General features: G+C 36.4%; 2 protein-coding genes across 4 annotated transcripts; one reads left to right on the top strand and one right to left on the bottom strand.

Annotated features, from left to right (window-relative positions):
• The first annotated feature begins 1,485 nt into the window (after positions 1 to 1,485).
• On the top strand, positions 1,486 to 8,592 carry LOC113051673 (dnaJ homolog subfamily A member 3, mitochondrial). Its single transcript, XM_026215611.1, has 11 exons — positions 1,486 to 1,739; positions 2,197 to 2,339; positions 3,000 to 3,083; positions 3,153 to 3,359; positions 4,479 to 4,631; positions 4,705 to 4,852; positions 4,931 to 4,995; positions 6,106 to 6,234; positions 7,035 to 7,150; positions 7,238 to 7,335; positions 8,127 to 8,592. The coding sequence occupies exons 1-11, from the start codon at positions 1,535 to 1,537 to the stop codon at positions 8,147 to 8,149; spliced, it is 1,371 nt and encodes a 456-aa protein (XP_026071396.1). The 5' UTR covers positions 1,486 to 1,534; the 3' UTR covers positions 8,150 to 8,592.
• A 281-nt stretch (positions 8,593 to 8,873) lies between these two features.
• Positions 8,874 to 18,385, bottom strand: LOC113051676 (heme oxygenase 2-like). Of its 3 annotated transcripts, XM_026215635.1 has the most exons (7): positions 18,202 to 18,385; positions 17,801 to 17,874; positions 15,386 to 15,508; positions 15,108 to 15,225; positions 13,985 to 14,476; positions 12,192 to 12,312; positions 8,874 to 11,578 (listed from the first exon to the last, which is right to left on the bottom strand). In XM_026215635.1, exons 3-7 carry the CDS (start codon positions 15,475 to 15,477, stop codon positions 11,451 to 11,453), a joined length of 951 nt encoding a protein of 316 aa, XP_026071420.1. In that variant the 5' UTR covers positions 15,478 to 15,508; positions 17,801 to 17,874; positions 18,202 to 18,385; the 3' UTR covers positions 8,874 to 11,450. The 3 variants fall into 3 exon arrangements, with proteins under 3 accessions (XP_026071420.1, XP_026071428.1, XP_026071411.1); XM_026215643.1 differs by lacking the exons at positions 17,801 to 17,874; positions 18,202 to 18,385 and having other exon boundaries at positions 15,372 to 15,784; XM_026215626.1 differs by lacking the exons at positions 17,801 to 17,874; positions 18,202 to 18,385 and having other exon boundaries at positions 15,386 to 15,784.
• Between the last annotated feature and the right edge of the window lie 2,451 nt (positions 18,386 to 20,836).

The raw sequence follows: 20,836 nt of genomic DNA, 5'->3' as shown, positions 1-20,836 counted from the left end.
CGACTCTGTTGATTCAGATCGGCACTTCGGAGCCTGTTCGCGACTCTGTTGATTCAGATCGGCACTTCGGAGCCTGTTCGCGACTCTACTGATTCAGATTGGGACTTCGGAGCCTGTTCGCGACTCGGTTGATTCAGATCGGCACTTTGGAGCCTGTTCGCGACTCGGTTGATTCAGATCGGCACTTCGGAGCCTGTTCGCGACTCGGTTGATTCAGATCGGCACTTCGGAGCCTGTTCGCGACTCTGTTGATTCAGATCGGCACTTCGGAGCCTGTTCGCGACTCGGTTGATTCAGATCGGCACTTCGGAGCCTGTTCGCGACTCGGTTGATTCAGATCGGCACTTCGGAGCCTGTTCGCGACTCGGTTGATTCAGATCGGCACTTCGGAGCCTGTTCGCGACTCGGTTGATTCAGATCGGCACTTCGGAGCCTGTTCGCGACTCTGTTGATTCAGATCGGGACTTCGGAGCCTGTTCGCGACTCTGTTGATTCAGATCAGCACTTCGGAGTCTGTTTTTATTATCGTGTCACGGTTTGTAGGTGTCCAATCTGTCGATGAGTCAGCTATATTTTCTTCTGTCCTGATGTGAGAGATATGAGAGTTGCCCGCTCCAATATGGCGGCGACGTTAACGTGCGGTCGAGCAGCCAATGAGGCGTCTAGGTATGTATATGTCTATGGAACTAACCAATAATCTCATCATGAGATTCTGGCAAGCTTGTTAAGAGTAAGTAAAGTAAGTTTGATAAAATTTATGTGGGTTCCTGCTCATGTGGGAGTGGAGGCTAATGAAGTGGTTGATAAGCTTGCTAAGCAAGCTCTTAACCATACAGAAATAGATATTCATGTGACTCTGAGCAAAAATGAAGTTAAAGGGAAAATAAAAGAATTCATGAATAACAAATGGCAAGAGGAATGGAACTGTGATAACAAGGGCAGGTTTATGTATAATATTCAATAGAAAGTAAATGGAAATGGAAGAAATGTTTTTAAGAACAGGAAAGAAGATACAATTATCTCACGCATTCAAATAGGACATACCAGATTAAATAATTCATTGTTTAAAATAGGAAAACATGAATCAGGTAAATGTATTTATTGTAATCAGCCTGAAACTATAGAACATGTATTAATGAAATGTAAAAAATATGAAAAAGAAAGGTTAAAGCTCATTAATGAAGTTAAAACATGGGTGTTGAATCATTTAATATGATAAGTATTTTGAACGAGAAAGCAGGACAAAGAATAATATATGGTGTTATTATAAAATACATTAAAGAAATAGGAATAATTAACAGAATTTAATATACGTATATAATTTTTTTTTTTTTTTTTTTTTTGACATTTGCCTATCAGTGCTTCACACTCCAGTCCAGTCGGTGGCGGTAAATGCACCAAAAGTTGGTTTGCCATCCGCCATAAAAAGTTAAAAGAAGAAGAAGAAGAATCTCATCAGTCTTCACAGCAGTGCGCATGTCCGAGCCGCTCGCTCGCACATGCGCAGTCGCTCTCGTGTTGTTGACGGGCAAAGATGGCGTGTTCCGCGGCTCGCAGCTCCGCACGCTGGGTCACAGCGGCCGTGTCCTCCGGCCACAGACGGGTCTGCTCGCCTCTGCTCTCCAGCGCGGATGGAGCACACCGGAGCCTCGCGACGCTGTCAGGCCGGCAGGTGTGGACGGCGCGCGGCGGGAGCCCCGGAGGAGCCTGTACCGCGGTGACATTGAGAGGCATGACAGGTGAGCTATAAAGGCCTGAGCACCTAACTACACACACTCTGATGTCAAAAGACGAGTTTATAATCAGATCTGATGTGATCGATATAGATCTTTATATGATAGATGACATGACCATGCAACCATGTGTAGGTCAGAAAGCAAACATAGTTCTTGCATGCAACTCTAAATCAATACATGCACACGTGATGCCCAATCAATGTAAGTTACTGTGTGAGGAAGAAGAGTTTAGCAGTGACTGTCAGCCGGATAAATAAAGACACAGAGAAGTGTGCCATGAAGAAAATCAACCAGAACAATGTGTGTTTGTGTCTCTGTTAGAAGTGACCCGAGCTGAAGTTCACCCTAGTAAACCTCGATCAGGGCTTAGTTGTGTCTCAAACCCACTGTTTAGATCCACTCACTGAATCACTGATACATGTGCTGTTTGTGATTGTAATAACAGTGTTGTGTGTCACAGCGGTGGGCTCTTCTGCTTCTTCTGGTCTCATCTGTAAGATGTCGTTCCACACCAGCTGTCCTGCCAGAAAACAGGATTTCTACCAGATCCTAGGAGTTCCCCGCGCAGCCACGCAGAAGGAGATTAAGAAAGCTTATTACCAGGTAATACTAGACACCTGAACAGTTCGGCACACCGGGGCTAGTTGTCACAAAGATGCTTACTTTTAATAGCCATGCTCATTTTGTAATTTCATACCTAACAATCACTGTTGTACTCTTACGTAGTACTTGATGTATAGGAAATTAATATTCTTCACAAATCATAAAAAAAAAAAAAAAAAAAAAAAAGCAGGTTTGCAAGCTCAGAAAAATGCTAAATTGTTTTCTTATCCTAAATATTATTAGGTTTCCCCTAAAAGTTTGCTTTTTTATTTTATTATATAATATAGATGAATAATAATTATGCAATGCATAAAAGTGATTAATATATGATATAAGTGTTAATATATAATATATTATTCTCATAATTTTTAGATTTTAATAAGACTTATTTGTAATTTAATTTTATAATATTTATTTTTGTAGTATTATACATTATTAGTCTTTTTAATAATATAGACAATTTTCTTTCTCTGTGTTTGCTGGTATTATAAATCTACATTTTGGCATTTTTTGGAACCACATTCAAACTAAAGCGTCACATAATAAAACGCAGGTTTCTATTATTCGATTCATTTTCCACATTCAGAGTAAAGAGTGTGATGACTAGATCCTGTCTCATTTTTGGCATTGACCGTTGGTGTTTGTTTCCCCCTGATTCAGATGGCAAAGAAGTATCATCCGGACACGAACAAAGAGGACCCTCAGGCGAAGGAGAAGTTTGCGCAGCTGGCTGAGGCGTATGAGGTGTGCAGTGGTTCCTCTGTGCTGTGAGTGTGTCCCGCAGGAGGAATGAGTTTGGTGTGTTGTCCTCAGGTGCTCAGTGACGAGGTGAAGAGGAAGCAGTATGACACGTACGGCTCCGCTGGGTTTGACGCGGGACAGGCCGGCGCGGGACACCAGCAGTACTGGGGCCGAGGGAGCAGCATCGACCCCGAGGAGCTTTTCCGCAAGATCTTTGGGGAGTTTTCCGGAGCTCGAGGCTTTGGGGATTTCGGTGCCATCTTTGATCAGCCACAAGAGGTCAGACGTGCTCTCTTCTGGAGAGTTCTAGTGTGAAGCCAGCCAATCAGATCACAGCATGCTGTTCATATTTTTGTGTTCAGTATGCATTAGGCAATTAGGGGCTCTATGAAATCAGTTTTATTTTTCCAAAATTTCATTTAAAAAATTTTTTTTTAAATTTTTTTTTTTACTGTTACATTTTCTTCCCTAATTTTGAATTTTTACCAAAATTCGTTTTTTTTTGTTGTTCAAAACTTAGTTTTATATTTTCCCAAATTCAGTTGCATTTTTTCTAAAATGCAGTATTTTTTTCAAAATACAGTTTTTTAAATTAATTTTTTCCCTAAATTTAGTTACATTTTCTTCTTTTTACCAAATTCAGTTCCAAACTACACCCTCCCCCCCCCCCCCCAAAAAAAATGCTATTTAATTTTATTACAATTTTAGTTATATGTTCTGTTTTATTTATTTATTTTCATATTTTATGTGATTAATGTTTACATTTTTCTGGATTACATTTTAATGGTTTAATTCAGTTTTAATCATTAAAAGCATGTCTAATTTAATTAATAAAACTCTGCAAATTAAAATAAAAACTTTAATTTAAAACCGTTTTTATGTTAGTTATTTATTTTTATTTTTTTAATTGATTTATTTTGCTCAAATAAAGTTCTACACATTAAACAACAGAACTTTAGAGTAAAATTTTTTAACTTAGATGTAAAAAATCTCTAAAGCCATAAAACAAATAGAATACTAAATAAAAATAATACCACTAATAACCACTTGATATTTTTTATTAATGTTTCTTTGAGAAGTAGATTTTACTTTACAATAGTAATACATTTCATAATATATCATTAATCCATGCACAATATATTAATAGCATTTCATCATAATTCATAAAGTTAACTGGACTTTTATTTTGCTGATTGTCATGAAGACCTTTGCATTTCTGTATGCATTTGACAAGCCAGTATTAAGAAATGCTGATTAAAACACAGAGACTTCATATTTAAATAGTAGTCCTTTTTAATAATAAGTATATTATATGAATAAAATACTTGATGTAATATTCCATGAAATTCTGCGTGTGGTTGATGGACCTCCAGTGAGCTCTGTTCTGTCTGCTCACAGTATGTGATGGAGCTCACATTCGCTCAGGCTGCTAAAGGAGTGAATAAAGAGATCACGGTCAACATGGAGGACGGGTGTCAGCGCTGTGGGGGCAGAGGTCACGAGCCCGGCTCCAAAGTCCAGCACTGCGGCAGCTGCAATGGGACAGGCATGGTAGGTGACCCCTCCAGTGCATCAGCTCCTCCAGACGTGTCCGATACTCAGCGTCTCTCATCGGTCCCCGCAGGAGACGGTGAACACGGGGCCCTTCGTGATGCGCTCCACCTGCAGACGCTGTGGCGGGAGGGGTTCGGTCGTCACATCGCCCTGCACAGCGTGTCGAGGGACGGGACAGACCAAGCAGAGGAGGACCGTCACGGTGCCTGTGCCCGCCGGTGAGTGCGCCGGGTAACTCCAGTGACGTCAGACTGCGTTCAGTGAAGACATTGAAGGTTTGTTTACTGTGTGTTCAGGGATCGAGGACGGGCAGACGGTCCGGATGCCAGTGGGGAAGAAAGAGATCTTCATCACGTTCAGAGTGAGTACATCACCAGCAGATTTACATACACCCATTTCCCCATCTAAATGATCTGCAAGTGCTCTTGAGAGGCCTTTCGTTCATGTCTTATTCAGTGTATTCAGACGTCTCTTTCTGGGCTGTTGGCTGCCGTGATCTCATACAGTACAGACCAAAAGTTTGGAAACATAACTATTTTTTATGTTTTTGAAAGAAGTTTCTTCTGCTCATCAAGCCTGCATTTATTTGATCAGAAATACAGATAAACAGTAATATTGTGATATATTATTACAATTTAAAATAATTGTTTTTAAATGTATTATACTTTAAATTATCATTTATTTCTGTGATGCAAATCTGAATTTTTTAGGATCATTATCACATGATCCTTTAGAAATCATTCTAATATGATGATTCATTATCAAAGTTGGAAACAGTTCTGCTGCTTAATATTTTTTCAGAACGTGATACTTTTTTAGGATGCTTTGATGAATAAAAAGTAAAAAAAAAAAAAAAAAAAGCTATGTTTTTAAAATATAAATATTTTATAATAACAAAATACACTACTGGTCAGTAATTTGGGGTCAGTAACTTTTTTCCTTTCTTTTTTTTTTAATAAAATCAATACTTTTATTCAGCAAGGATGTGTTAAATTGATGAAAATATATTATTAGAATATATATTATTAGAATTTTTATTTTATCTTGAATAAATGCAGTTCTTTTTAACCTTTTATTGATCAAATATATTAGACAGCAGAACTGTTTCCAACACTCAAAATAAATCAGAATATTAGAATGATTTCTAAATGATCATGTGATCGACTGGATGTTACATGTGACACTGAAGGCTGGAGTAATGATGCAGAAAATTCAGCTTTGCATCACAGGAATACATTATTTATTTAAGTCTATTCAAATAGAAAACTATTATTTTAAATTGTAATACTATTTCACAATATTACTGTTTTTCTGTATTTCTGATCAAATAAATGCAGGCTTGATGAGCAGAGCTTCTTTCAAAAACATTAAAAATAGTAATGTTTCCAAACCTTTGGTCTGTACTGTATATAATCCCAGATCACGTCTGCTGCTTGTGTACTTGATACTAATCGTGTGTCGATGCTCTCAGGTCCAGAAAAGCCCGATCTTCAGGAGGGACGGCGCTGACATCCACTCTGATGTCATGATCTCTGTGGCTCAGGCCATACTGGGCGGCACGGTCCGAGCGCAAGGGCTCTACGAGAACATCAATCTCTCGGTGGGACGTTTTGGAGATTTTATCTTGAACATGTTGTATTATTAAAGGAACAGTTCAACTAAAATGGACATTTTCTGAAAACGTACTCCCCTTCAGCTAATCTGAGATGTAGATGATTTTTTTTTCTTCATCAGAACAGATTTGGAGACATTTATCACTTGCTCAGCAGTGGGTCCTCTGCAGTGAATGGGTGCCGTCAGAATGAGAGTCCAAACAGCTGTTTAAAACATCATAATGATCTAATAGTTTGTAACTTCAAACGGTCACTTCCGGCTAAAATACAAGTCCTCGATGCATAAAAATATTATTTTCTCCTGTAAAAAAAAAAAAAAGGTCTTATCTGAATCAGGGGAGAAATATGCACACATCAAGTGTCGTTTACAAGTAAAAAACTGTTTATAACAAATATGTAATAGGGTTTTGATGTGAGATGACACAGAGGATGGGCGTTTTTACTGAAGGAAGCATGTTAGGATTATAGATATATAGATATTTATATTATTATATTTCTTATAGACGCTGCTTTTTGTTAACTGATAGTCTGGAGTGCATTACTGTGATGTTTTTATCAGCTGTTTGGACTCTCACTCTGACGGCACCCATTCACTGCAGAGTATCCATTGCTGAGCAAGTGATGCAATGCTACATATCTCCAAATCTGTTTGATTGAGAAAATTCATCTATGTCTTGGATGACCTGAAGGGGAGTAAAGTTTCAGCAAACAATCTTTTTTTTTGTCCTTTAATCTGGATACTGCTGTGCATGTCAACACATTTCTGTAAAAGCCAATGCTCTTGTAGATCCCGGTCGGAGTCCAGGCCGACCACAGGATCCGGCTCTCTGGGAAAGGTATTCCTCGGGTCAGCGGCTACGGCTACGGGGACCACTACGTCCACGTCAAGATCAAAATCCCTAAGTAAGATTACACACACATGATAAGAGCACTCGCTTTGCTGCTGTTAAAGGTCAGAATAACTGATGCATCCGTATGTCTGGTGTCCAGGATGTTGACCGACCGGCAGCAGGCCCTCATGAGGAGTTACGCGGAGGACGAGACCGATGTGGAGGGAACCGTCAACGGAGTGACCAGCACCACTACAGGTACAGCCATCAGAGAGTGATCAGACCTGTCCTCCTAATTACAGAAACTGTTTCGCTCCCCCTGACAGCCACAAACCAGGAAAGATGATTGGTTATAATTTCAAACTCCCTGAACTCCATGTTAATGACTGTAAGGATTGGGGAAACCCCGAGTTAAGCAGCGCTTTTGAGGGTCAGTATCTGGTTTGTGGCTGAATCCAGTGGCTCCATAGAAGTATTTGGACATTTAAAAATCATGGTATGCAATCAGATCTTTACCTGTATTCACGATCTGTTTAAGGGGTTTTCAGACTGAGTGCTGGGGGTCCATGGAAATGTGTACAGAAAAAGCTAAATAAACTGAATAAAAAACAGATGAATAATAGTTCAAAAACTAAAATTAAAGCAATTAGGATTCCTAACACAAAATGAAAATTTAGTCCGTAATCAAGCTTCCCGGTTTTCATCCAAAATATCTTAAATTGTGTTCCTGGAGAGAAACGAACGTAGTGTAAGTGATTGAAAAAATGTTCATTTCAATAAGAAAATAAACACTGGATTAAAACAAATCATGAATAAATCAAATAAAGTAGTAAATAAATACAATACTATAATAAGTAGGCAAAAATAATATTCAATTTTGACCGTTTGTCACGTAAATTGGGTAAAAAAAAAAAGGCATTTTAAATAGTAGGATTGGGATTTCATGCACACAGATGGTCATATTTGGGGTCTTTGACATTTGAAAGATTGTAAACCCCTGATATATTTCTATGTGGTAGATTCGTTCTTGCATTTGTTTGTCATCACAGGTAAAAGATCCGCTGGAAACTAGACTTTAGTGGAGCTTCAGATTCAGTGTAAAGCGAGTCTTCAGCTGTGGACACGTTCATCTCGATCGCTCCTCAGAAACTACAGACCAGCGAGAAGATCCCAGAGGAATATGATCTGTGCACACCAACATCAACCATTGCTTTTTGTCTTTGGCGTCATTTTTCGTTTAGGTTTTACGTAGTCAGGTCTTTAATTTCCTGTTGTTCTGAAGCGATTCACAAACCGATGGGAAATCTTTACTTCGGTAACAATGTCATTTCAGAATAATGAAGTCCTGTGTTCAAGATCTCTGTGCTGACCGCTCACTGAACAGCCAGTGTACATAGACAGCTGTTAATACTGAAGTCATTTTAATGGGTCCTTGTAGAGATAAATATGCAGCAATGAATAAAATCTCTCACAACTGTAAATGACTTTTTTTGTTGAATATGCTGAATGCATGGTGTGTAGTTTAACCTTCTGATGCATTATTCACAGAAAAGAAACTCTTTTTACTTTAAAGCAACAATGCAAAATTTGTTAAATATGAAACACAGACTGGTAGATGCTGCCAGAATATGCCTGAAAAACATATACATTTAAAAGGACAATTTTACACGTAATAAAGTTTAATCTTTACTGCATACTTACATTTACAATTGCGAACCATAATCATCCTCAATCCTGTTTTTCCCCTAAATAAAGTGTGTAAAAATGATTCAAATAAAACATGGACAAACACTGAATGTAGCACAGTTGTGAATTTATTACTCATTACAGTGAACACGGAGCTGGAGGTGAAAAAAACACTCCCAAAACACTTTTCTAAACCTTAAAATACAGTATTGAGAATATGATAAATGTTTAACTACACAGGAAATGTCTAAATAAAACACTGTATTTCATATCAACAGCATTCCTATCAATGTGCTTTAAAAAAATACAAATGTTTCAGTAACTCAAAATACAAAATGTGCTTAAAACCCAAACACAACAAAATACTGACATGCCTTTGCAGTCGATGGATTTTATGATCTGATTAGTAATGCAAAGTAACACTTCCTTTGGTTCAAAAAGCCCAAGTCCATGGATTTGGTTTTACACGAAACACTTCAAGAACAGTATTCATCAGTAAAATGATGTGCTTGTGTTAGCTCTCATATAAAACTAAATCATATACGTCTTTGAGAGAAATACTGTTCATTAACAAACACATGCCTCAGTAAAGGAGGACGGATACACAAACCCCACAATCCTTTTCAAATGCATCATGTCACAGTGCCTTGGTGGACATTGCACATGTTAGTGTGTTAATATCTAACATCTACGGGAACGAAACCATCCAGAAGTCTCCTTTTCATGAAATTATAGCAACCATAGATGTTAATGCTAACACTTTACAATAAGGTTCAATTAGTTAATGTATTAAACAATGAACAATTCATTTATTACAGTAGTTATTAGTCTTTGTAAATGAAAATGCAGTTACAGCGCATTAACTAATGTTAACAAGCACAACCGTTGATTTATATAATGCATTGGTAGATTAACATGAACTAAGATGAACAAATACTGTAAAAGTATTGTTCAGGCTTAGTTCATGTTAACTAATGAATCTTATTGTAAAGTGTTAATAATTTCAGATCAATGTATCAGCTAAAAATATTCTAGCTTGTACAAATACAGTACAGTAATTCAGCACTGTTTTAATTGCTTTCAAATATTCACCTAATATCGGCTTATTGGTTATTTATGCCTTCTAGACATCATTGGCCATTTAAAAACTAGTCTCAGGTCAACCACTAGTGAAAACTATGAAAGCTCAAGCCACCGAATAAAACTTAAAAAAGGTAATGGCGAATTTTTTCAGATTTGCGCGATATAAACGTACAATTACGAGTCGTAACGTCAAAATTGCATGATAGAAACACAGCAGCAACAATTTTTTTTCTCAAAACTGTGATTTTATTTAACGCAATTCTGTTGAAATTAAGTTGCGTATTGCGAAATTACGCGAATTACGAATAAAACTATGTTGCAAGAAAAAAAAAAAAAGAATTACGATATATATTTTTTGCCCTCAACAATTAACAATTTATATCCCGAAATACTGAGAAAAAAATAAAATAAAATTGCGAGATGTAAATGTGCAATTGTGAGAGGAAAAACAAAATAGAAAAAAATACCTTTTTTTTTTATGCAGTGGTGAAAATGGGCTTCCATAGGAAACATTTTGGCAACATCACTGAAACCAAAATCCATAAATATTGTGCTTAAACCGTCTGTGTAGAATAACCCTGAATGCCGGTCTGTAATAGATCATATAATGAGACAAAAAAATACCTTAATGTGCAATTCTTCTTCTAAACCTCTTCAAAAAGGCTTTTCTTCATGAACCGCTGTGCCAGTCACCTCCTGACACGACGCCTGCAGAAGTGCAGCTTTTCTTTGTAAATGCTGCATGTATGCATAGCATATCTCATTTGAGAGCAAGCTTGAGAAATGAGCCAATTAAATCACGTACTTATTTGCATAAACATACTCTGCACAAGTTTGCAAATGTTTTGCATGTGCCTCACCCTTTTGTATACCCACATTTATGTTACTTTTGCGATATTGAACCTCAAAAGGGGCGACAGAGTTTCCTTTACTTGTCTGTCTCATCAAACCGAAGAGAAACTGGGTGTTGAAGACACATAAGCATTTGCATTTACATACTTTCGTAGAGTATGTATTGCATTGCATCACTTGTTCATCAGTGGATGCTCTGCAGTGAATGGGTGCCGTCAGAATGAGAGTCCAAACATCTGATAAATACATCACAATTCACATCACTTCAGTCCATCAATGAATGAAAAAAAAAAGTGTTTGTAAGAAACAAATCCATCATGAAGACATTTGTATGAGTCCATACGCCATAATACTGCATAAAGTCTGTCTGAATCAGGTGAGAAATATGCACAGATAATAAATATGATGTGAGAGGAAAACGGGATGGATTTTTTTTGGATTTTTTTTCAGCTGTTTGGAATCATTCTGATGGCGGCACCCATTCAATTTCAGTAAAGTTTCATTTTTGGCTGATTTACTCTTCTTACTTCATCAACACTGCCATGTGAAGCAGTAACGACTCCCACAATCACCCACTATGCATAAACTAATATGCAATGTTCATACATTCAGAATTAATCACGCTTACCCAAGAACAAGGGGGCAGATGGGATGCACTAAAAGGGAAATGCATTGAAATGCCTCGCGACTTTAAAGCAGAACAAACTATTTGTTCTCGTCTATTATCTCTCCTCTCATTGGGTAACAGCAGGTCACATGAGGTACCAAGCAGCCAATCCGGCTAGAGCAGCGATCCAGGCGGCCAATAGGACTTGACCGGAAGGATTTTTAAGCACGGTCATGGCCATTTGACAAATGTAAGATGATCCATCGCTGGCAGCTGAAACACAGCACATGCAATTACATCAGCAGTTTCATTTCTTAGGTTTAAGGAAGGGTTTTGTAAATAGTTTCATTTATAGTTCATTTATAGTTCACTATAATTATCAAATATTCACTTAAAAAAATTAAAATAAAACATACACAAAAAAAGGTTTATCATTTTATGGGTTTACTTGTGTCATGTGACCATTAACCACTGTCAGAGAACCATAAGTATGCAAATGTAGAAATTCAATTACTGACATAATAATAAATAAATAAATTGTTATATAAAACAAAATAATTAAATGCAGTTTTTTTTATTAAAAAATTGCCAATGAAATTTTAAAATATGAAAAAATAATACAATAATATTAAATAATAATATTTAACATGAAATAATTTAATATATATTTATAAGTCTATTGAATTTCAAAATTAAAAAGTTTTTTTTTTTTTTTTTTTTTATTAATAGACTGAATCACTTATTCCTTCATGTTTAAGTGGTACTCCTAGACCTCCAAAGGAAAAAAAGCCATTAAAATAAATAAATACATAAATAATAATAATAAAAATAATTCTTTTTTTAATTGTTATTATTTCAGGGTGATAATCTTGTCGTGCTAGTTTACCCATTTTGGCCGCATAGTAAGGACACTGGCTGATGTCTCCTTGCATCTCTCCATGAACAGGAGCGGCATCCAAAACATCGTCCTGAAGGGTTTTTCCAGCCTCCTCTAGTTCTCCAAAGATCTGCATGCAGCACAAAAGGAGGTAATCATCAGTAAGAGATGACGGGGAACAATGAGTGAGCACTGAGGAAATGACAAGCACTTATTGTAAAGCTGACTGTCATGAGTGTGGTGTTACATAAAAACATTCAATCCCATCTCACTGCAAACAATCAAATGCTTTCTGAAAGAAGCTGGCCAGTTTTGTCCATTTAATTTCAGAGCTGGACTGTAGTCTGCTGTGAGGTGTAAGTGTGCATCTGCTGCCGGATGAAACTCAAGGCACACAGAGCAGCACAGACTCACTGAAGTGATATTAACACAGTGACAGCGGGTTCAGTCGAACACAGAGAGTGTGATCATCAGTGGCCCAATGCTTTCATTCATTCAGTGTTAGTGAAGATCCTCAGAGGAAGTGCAGATGTAATGAGCCGAGTCACAAACAGCAGATCCTGAATTAATCATCAACACTAGGCTTTAAAGCACTCCTATCAGAGGAATCCAACCTTATCATCCGTTCAGAACATATCAATGATGAAAAACATTAGGATACTTCATCACTGTTCATCAATAATTTATCATTTTAAAATATAGCACATTAAATACAATGTGCATTTGAAAGGTAGATATATTTTAAAATTGCATTTAATAATTTTAATTTAGAACAAACTTTGCCTTATCCCTTTGACAACAAAATAGTAAAAATTATAATATATATATATATATATATATATATATATATATATATATATATATATATATATATATATATATATATATATATAATTATAATGTATGTTAATTTTAATAAATAATAATAATAATAATAATAATAATTACTATAATAATAATAATAATAAATTGCTTTAAACATCAAACAAAAAAAATGTGGTGGCAGGTTCAACATTTTTAAATGTAGGTAAATATAACAAACAAACCAATTAATAAATGTAAACTTAGAAATACAAATTACCAATACACTGTAAATATGTGAAAAAATTATTTTGAAATAATAAAATAAACTTATACATTTTTATATACTTACATATATAATTGTAAATGATATAATTATATAATTCTGAAATTGTAAATGAAAATTTTTTAAATAAAATTACCAATATAATGTAAAAATTAGAAAATTATAATAGTACATAAATACTTAATTTCATATATTTACGTCCATTTAAATTTAATATATATACATATATTTTATGTCTACGAAAAAAGGGAATTTTTAAATAAAATTACCAATACATTGTGAAATATATATATATATATATATATATATATATATATATATATATATATATATAATTTCATATAATTTATATATATATATATATATATATATATATATATATATATATATATATATATATATATAAAATTGTATTAATGTTATTAATATTATATATATATATACACACACGCAGATATACGCACACACACACACACACACACAAAATGCATAAATAAATAAATAAATAATTGTATCTATTTATGTCTATTTAATTTCAAATTTGAATTAATAAACTAAATCACTGATTCCTTTTTGATTGTCATTTTGATATATATTTTTGGTGCATAAAAAAACTGGCAAAAAGCTAAAGAAGACCACACGAAATGATAAAAGGATTATAGGACCCTTTTTAAACTGCGCCTGAAACAGCTTCTTCTTCTGCAGCGCTGCTCACCTCCATGTTGAACTGAAAGGCCAGGACGGCTTCCTCCACGATCTTCTGCTTGGTGAGTGCGTCCAGCTCCAGCTCGTTCATCCGGCTGCGGTACAGCTGTTTGAAGGCCTTGGCGCTGTGGATGCTGTCGAACTGGTAGAAGTTGAGGCCTTCTCCTGTGTGCGGCAGCTTCATGGCGCGCTGGGCCACCTTCCTCAGCACCTGGCCGCCCGAGAGGTCGCCCATGTAGCGGGTGTAAGCGTGAGCCACGAGAAGCGCGGGCTGGTCCCGGCCGATCTGCCGGATGCGCTCCACGTAACGCTGAGTGGCGGGAGAGATGCTGATCTGGTTCTGCCAGTCCTCGCCGTAGAAGTACCTCAGATCCCGAGCCAGAGCGTCCCGCCGGTGCAGCTCATGGGGGAAGTAGAGCGCCGCCAAGTGAGGATGCTCTTTATTTCTCTCTATCTGCTCTTCCAGCGCAGAATACGTGAAGAACAAAGCCACGTGACCGAGCTGATGACACACACACAAATCACCATACCACGGTCAAGTCAAATTAACCGTCTTGTTTTAGTTTACATGAAATACAGTAAATGTAATGGAGAAACTTAAAATTAGACAAATGTTGCCCTTGCAAATAACCTAAATCATTTTAGGTAAAGTGTGTAAATTATATATATAAAAAAATAATATTAAATAAATGAAAGATAAATAGAAATATGAACAATAATAACAACAACATGACAAAACCACATAAAGTTACTTTAGGTTAAACTAAATTAAAAAAAAATTAATATAAAAATAGAAGCTATTTCAGAAAAATTATAAATACTATAATAGTATATAAATAATAGTAAAATATGTGAAGATTTATTACATCTTGGCAACTAGTTAAAATAAAATAATTTTTAAAATACATCTTCTAAATGTTTTATTTCAGTTGATGTTTTATTTTATGGTTTTATTTTTAGTTTTCATTCCTGGCTATGTGATGCATTATTAGGGATTTTACCCGTTTTATCATCTGCCAGACAAAAATCATCCTTCAAAAGTAATACATACTAAAGTTTAATATGATAAAATAATATATAAATCCCAGCACATTATTTGCCAATAAATATCGTTTCTATATTGATCCATGTACCTTAAAGAGCTCTTTGCGGATGCGTCCCTTCAGGAAGTCTTTGACAAACTCGGTGTTTTCGGCCTTCTCGTGAACTTCTTTGGTTCCTGCCGCCAACATCTCGGAGAGATCTGTAGGGCTGTAGGGATGAGATGACATTCAGACTTTGGTAACTGTTGGTTTAGTATTATTTATAATATTTATCTTTTGATGATTTTTCAAATGATTTTTGTTAGCTTCGAGAGTAACAGCACTGGACAGAGCACACTTCAAGCATGTTCTTACAGAGTCTCGTGTACCTGAGGACGGTGACGCCTCTCTCGTCACACACTCCTCGTCCGTTAGCTGTGCTCCTCCCGTCAGCAGCATCTTCTGTCCTCACGGCAGACATCCCAGCGTCTTTTGTTGGGTCTGATGTCTGACTGCTCAAACACATTCACAACGACACGCCCGAGGGGTTCCTGTTACACACTCAGCTGATCTTCCTGTTTCTGATAAGCACTTCTTGCACTACAATCTATATCTACACATCAACACTTCCCTTTGATTTCAAACTAATATTTCAACTCAGAAGTTTCATGAATAGTCTCCCATTTTGTTAATTGTTTATTTGATTTGCTCATAATACTTGTATTTATTTAAACATTTGAATTTTGAACTGCCAAAGCCCTTCAACTGCTCTGTCTGTCTGTCTGTCTGTCTGTTAATATATCTGTTTGTCTATCGTCTGTCTGTCTATCGTCTGTCTGTCTGTCTGTCTGTCTGTCTATCTATCTGTCTGTCTGTCTATCGTCTGTCTGTCTATCGTCTGTCTGTCTATCGTCTGTCTGTCTATCGTCTGTCTGTCTGTCTATCGTCTGTCTGTCTGTCTATCGTCTGTCTGTCTGTCTGTCTATGGTCTGTCTGTCTGTCTATCGTCTGTCTGTCTGTCTGTCTGTCTGTCTGTCTGTCTGTCTATCGTCTGTCTGTCTGTCTATTGTCTGTCTGTCTATCATCTGTCTGTCTGTCTGTCTATCTATCGTCTGTCTGTCTATCGTCTGTCTGTCTGTCTGTCTGTCGTCTGTCTGTCGTCTGTCTGTCTGTCTGTCTATCGTCTGTCTGTCTGTCTATTGTCTGTCTGTCTATCATCTGTCTGTCTGTCTGTCTATCTATCGTCTGTCTGTCTATCGTCTGTCTGTCTGTCTGTCTGTCGTCTGTCTGTCGTCTGTCTGTCTGTCTATCATCTGTCTGTCTATCGTCTGTCTGTCTATCGTCTGTCTGTCTGTCTATCGTCTGTCTGTCTGTCTATCGTCTGTCTGTCTGTCTGTCTATCGTCTGTCTGTCTGTCTATCGTCTGTCTGTCTGTCTGTCTATGGTCTGTCTGTCTGTCTATCGTCTGTCTGTCTGTCTGTCTGTCTGTCTGTCTATCGTCTGTCTGTCTGTCTATTGTCTGTCTGTCTATCGTCTGTCTGTCTGTCTGTCTGTCTATCGTCTGTCTGTCTGTCTATTGTCTGTCTGTCTATCATCTGTCTGTCTGTCTGTCTATCTATCGTCTGTCTGTCTATCGTCTGTCTGTCTGTCTGTCTATCGTCTGTCTGTCGTCTGTCTGTCTGTCTATCATCTGTCTGTCTATCGTCTGTCTGTCTATCGTCTGTCTGTCTGTCTGTCTATCGTCTGTATGTCTGTCTGTCGTCTGTCTGTCTGTCTATCATCTGTCTGTCTGTCTATCGTCTGTCTGTCTATCATCTGTCTGTCTATCGTCTGTCTGTCTATCATCTGTCTGTCTGTCTATCGTCTGTCTGTCTATCTGTGTCTGTCTATCGTCTGTCTATCGTCTGTCTGTCTGTCTGTTTGTATGTCTGTTAATATATCTGTCTATCTGTCTGTCTGTTAATATATCTATCTGTCTATCTATCTATCTATCTGTCTGTCTGTCTGTCTGTCTGTCTATCTGTGTGTCTGTCTTTCAATATATACGTCTGTCTATCTATATGTCAGTCAATCTGTCTGTCTATCTGTGTGTCTGTCTTTCAATATATCTGTCTGTCTGTCAATCTATCTCTCTTTCGATCTGTTTATCTGTATCTATCTGTCTGTCAATCTATCTATCTATCTATCTATCTATCTGTCTGTCTGTCTGTCTGTGGTATATATTTGTCTGTCTGTCTCAGTCAACCTACTTTTACTTGTTACGAACTTAAACTGTTAAAACTGATTTCAGTAAATGAAGTCTTACAAAAAACAAAAAAAAATAATAATAAAATGTCTTGGCAAATAACTTTAATTTAGGTAGAAATACTACAATATTCAAAAGTTTAATTAAATACAATTATTGAAAAATACATGTAAATAAATAAATTGAAATATTTAAAAAGGACAAATGACAATTTAATTAAAATACATAACTATTTAAAGAAACATGACAAAAGAAAATTAAATTACTTAAACAATATAAAATTAAATCAAAAACTTAAAGCATAAAAATAACTGCTAATAATTAATAAAAAGTACAATGATAAATGAATAATAGTAAAATATTCGTGCAGACTATCTACCTCATAGAGGCTCATCCACTGATAGGCTATAGATCTGACAGTGGGCTCCCCTCATCTCATGAGTATATTTTTGGCTTTTATTGAAATGTGATATACTGTACACACCTTAGCACAGATTAAAAGTCTCCACATTTTGTGAAGAAGACATTCACTCATGACGTAAACAACAAAATCTCTAACCTGTGTCCAGAGGTCTGTCCAGATGATTGTTAGAGAGGACAACAGCTCAGCATCCAGTGAGGTGATGATTGTTCCTGAGGACACACACATTCAGAGCGAGCCTCTATTCATCCAGCACACACTGAGGCTGTTCAGCAATGTAAATGAAAACACAGATGTGTGCAGTCCGAACAAAAGGGTAGTCATGAGCCTTCTGGTGTTTACCACCTAATCTCACTGCCCTGTGATCAGCATCATTTTAAATGCACAAGCAGTTTCACATGGATCAGAATAATCTAGTGTCATTATACAGATGAACTAGTACTGAAAGACATGTGGCATCCATGTAAGTCATTGTTTACGTCATACAGCACAAGTATGCGCCTTCTTTTGCATACATGTGAACTAAAACCAGTACTTACGATCCAGCTGTTCAGCAAATCCTGCGTAAAATCAGATTATAATGATAATAATAATAATAATATTGGTCCGATCAGGCTTAAGGGATGATAATAGACTGGTAACTGATCATAGAAATTATCATTAGTCGGATGCTCGTGCGCTTTCGTCTGCGGAGATCCGAGCTCTCCGTAATAATTCAAAACAGGAAGCTGCCGGATGGAACCACGTGTCTGTCAGAGCTGAGACTTAAAGGCGCAGTGATCATTAAATTCTAGCCCCGCCCCTTTTCAGTCTTCCGGTTTGTATTTACACACCTTGAAGGTAAGATCGTATGAATTTATGAATGAACCACTCTTTTAGAAGTTAACATTACAATAAGTAAGGTTAAGTCTGCTTCACCAGCAATGCTATTTAAATATACAGTCCAAGTTCTTATTTTATGAATTAAATTTAGAATTGTGACTTTATAAGTCGTAACTGAGTGAAATAAACTCTAAATTCTGAGAAGAAAAGTCTAAACTATGAGATGAAAAGTCCCAAATACCTTTCTTTTTTATTTGGTGGTATGAGTTTGAACTAAGAATTGCAAGAAATAGTCTGCATTCTGCATTCATCTCTTGAAATTCTGTGATTCCAACAATATTATTTCTATAAACCGTTATCATTATAATTGTGGTGTGGACTCTGCTGTTCTCACATAATTAGAATGATTATTAAAACTGTATAGTTGTAATACTGTACAGTGTACAGTTAGTTATCAACCTTGCAAGGTGTGAATGGGCCTTAAATATGCAACCATTTTCAACAATGGAGAATTATTATTATTATTATTATTATTTTTTTATTAAATTTTGATTAAAATCACATTTTACTATAATTGACAACTTTTAATTATAACATGACATTAATGTGGATGATGCAGATCAGAAACCCAACACATGACTGCAGCTCGTGGATCTCCAGTAGAAGTGATTCATCTGTAAAACCAAACATATAAGGGGTAAAAAAAATTAAAGAGATTTGAATATTCCCAAACACACTGACATCAAACAGTGCAAATACTTATGGCATTTTTGTATGACTCAGTCAGCTCCTCCAGCTAATCAACAATACTATGCACATTTCTAAGGTCTCTAAATTGCAGAAATCCCTGTTGTACACAAACATGCCTTCTGTCGTCTGATTGATAGTTTATACATTTTTAGTATCACTGCAAAAACATTCAGGTCATTGGACGTGTGTCTTTGTACTTGACTGTCTTTATAAAGTAAACATAAGAATAACTTTTATATAATATTTCAAGAAGAACACTTACTGGACTGATATCATCAACATCATTCTTTGGGAAAAATCATGTTACAAGTGCTTTGAAATTACAGGGCTTTGTCACATAATGCAAGTGACCCCACAGGGCCCATACGTCTGGATTCAGTGAGGATCAAAGCCCAGGAGAAAGAAATGAGTTTGAAGTGCATCTCAAACCAAATATGACACCTCTGCAAAGTAAATGGATAATAATAATAAATGTTTCAGTCTAAGCAAATCAGCTTAGACTGATTTCTGAAGGATCATGGGACACTGAAGGCTGCAGTAATGATGCTGAAAATTCAACTTTGCATCACAGGAGTTAATTACATTTGAAAATATATTCAAATAGACATTATTTATTTGAAATTTTAATAATATTTCACAATATTACTGTTTATACTGTATTTTTTATCAAATAAATGCAGCCTTTGTGAGCAGAAGAGACTTTTTTTCAAAACATTATGTCTTACCATCAGCAATCTTTTGAATGGAAGTGCAGGTCATTTACATACAGAAGTCTTAAAGGAACAGCAGCAAAACAGCATTTTCATCAAAGTGTCAGAGAGATGTTTTTTATGCAAGAAACCTTATAAATAGGGGAACTCCAGCTAAAACAAAAATGACTCCTTTAATGTAAAAGTGAGTCCTTTGATACTGCATGAGATCTACTGACACTGCAGGAGACACCACACTGTCTCCATGTAGATAGTGGTTTGGATGCTGGTGGGGGAAATACTTCCTGTTTACTCTCTTTGCTGTTCTGTGGCCTGTCTTCTTCATGTCTGGCAGAACACAGCTGAAAACAATTTGACACACGTTATTGTGCCAAAATAAATAAATACATAATATTTTCTAAACTAAAATGATATCCTGTTGCAAACAGAGTAAAATGAACTTAATTTCAAAATCAACTCAGATTTAGAAATCCAGCCTGAGTCGTGTGTGTTTGCCTGTTGAAAGCACTGCTCTGTCTTCAGGTGCTCAGCGTGTGTAATGCTCCAGAATCACACCAGTGGGACACTACAGAGAGACGTGAGTCACAGCCAATGATACTGGCATTTCACAAATGATGAGTTTGAAATAGCACACTGTCATCACAACATGCCATTTCAAAGGAATTCATTGTATATGCATAAGATCCTATTATATCCTACATTTTTCACAAATGGCTACAAACTTCAAATTCCTGCTTGAAATGCCATTTGATTTGATTTGCAATTCTCATTACATTAACATCCAGGGCTTTCACTTTTGAGGGCTTTTTGTTCTTCTCCTTATTCTTACAATAACAATCATATGGTTGATTGTTAATATCATTCTCATTTCAACATTTGTTTGTTTTTTAAA

Source organism: Carassius auratus, chromosome 3, assembly GCF_003368295.1.
Source record: "Carassius auratus strain Wakin chromosome 3, ASM336829v1, whole genome shotgun sequence".
NCBI classification, from domain to species: domain Eukaryota; kingdom Metazoa; phylum Chordata; class Actinopteri; order Cypriniformes; family Cyprinidae; genus Carassius; species Carassius auratus.
Note: the sequence above shows the minus strand (reverse complement) of the source record. Positions and strands in the feature narration are given on the sequence as shown.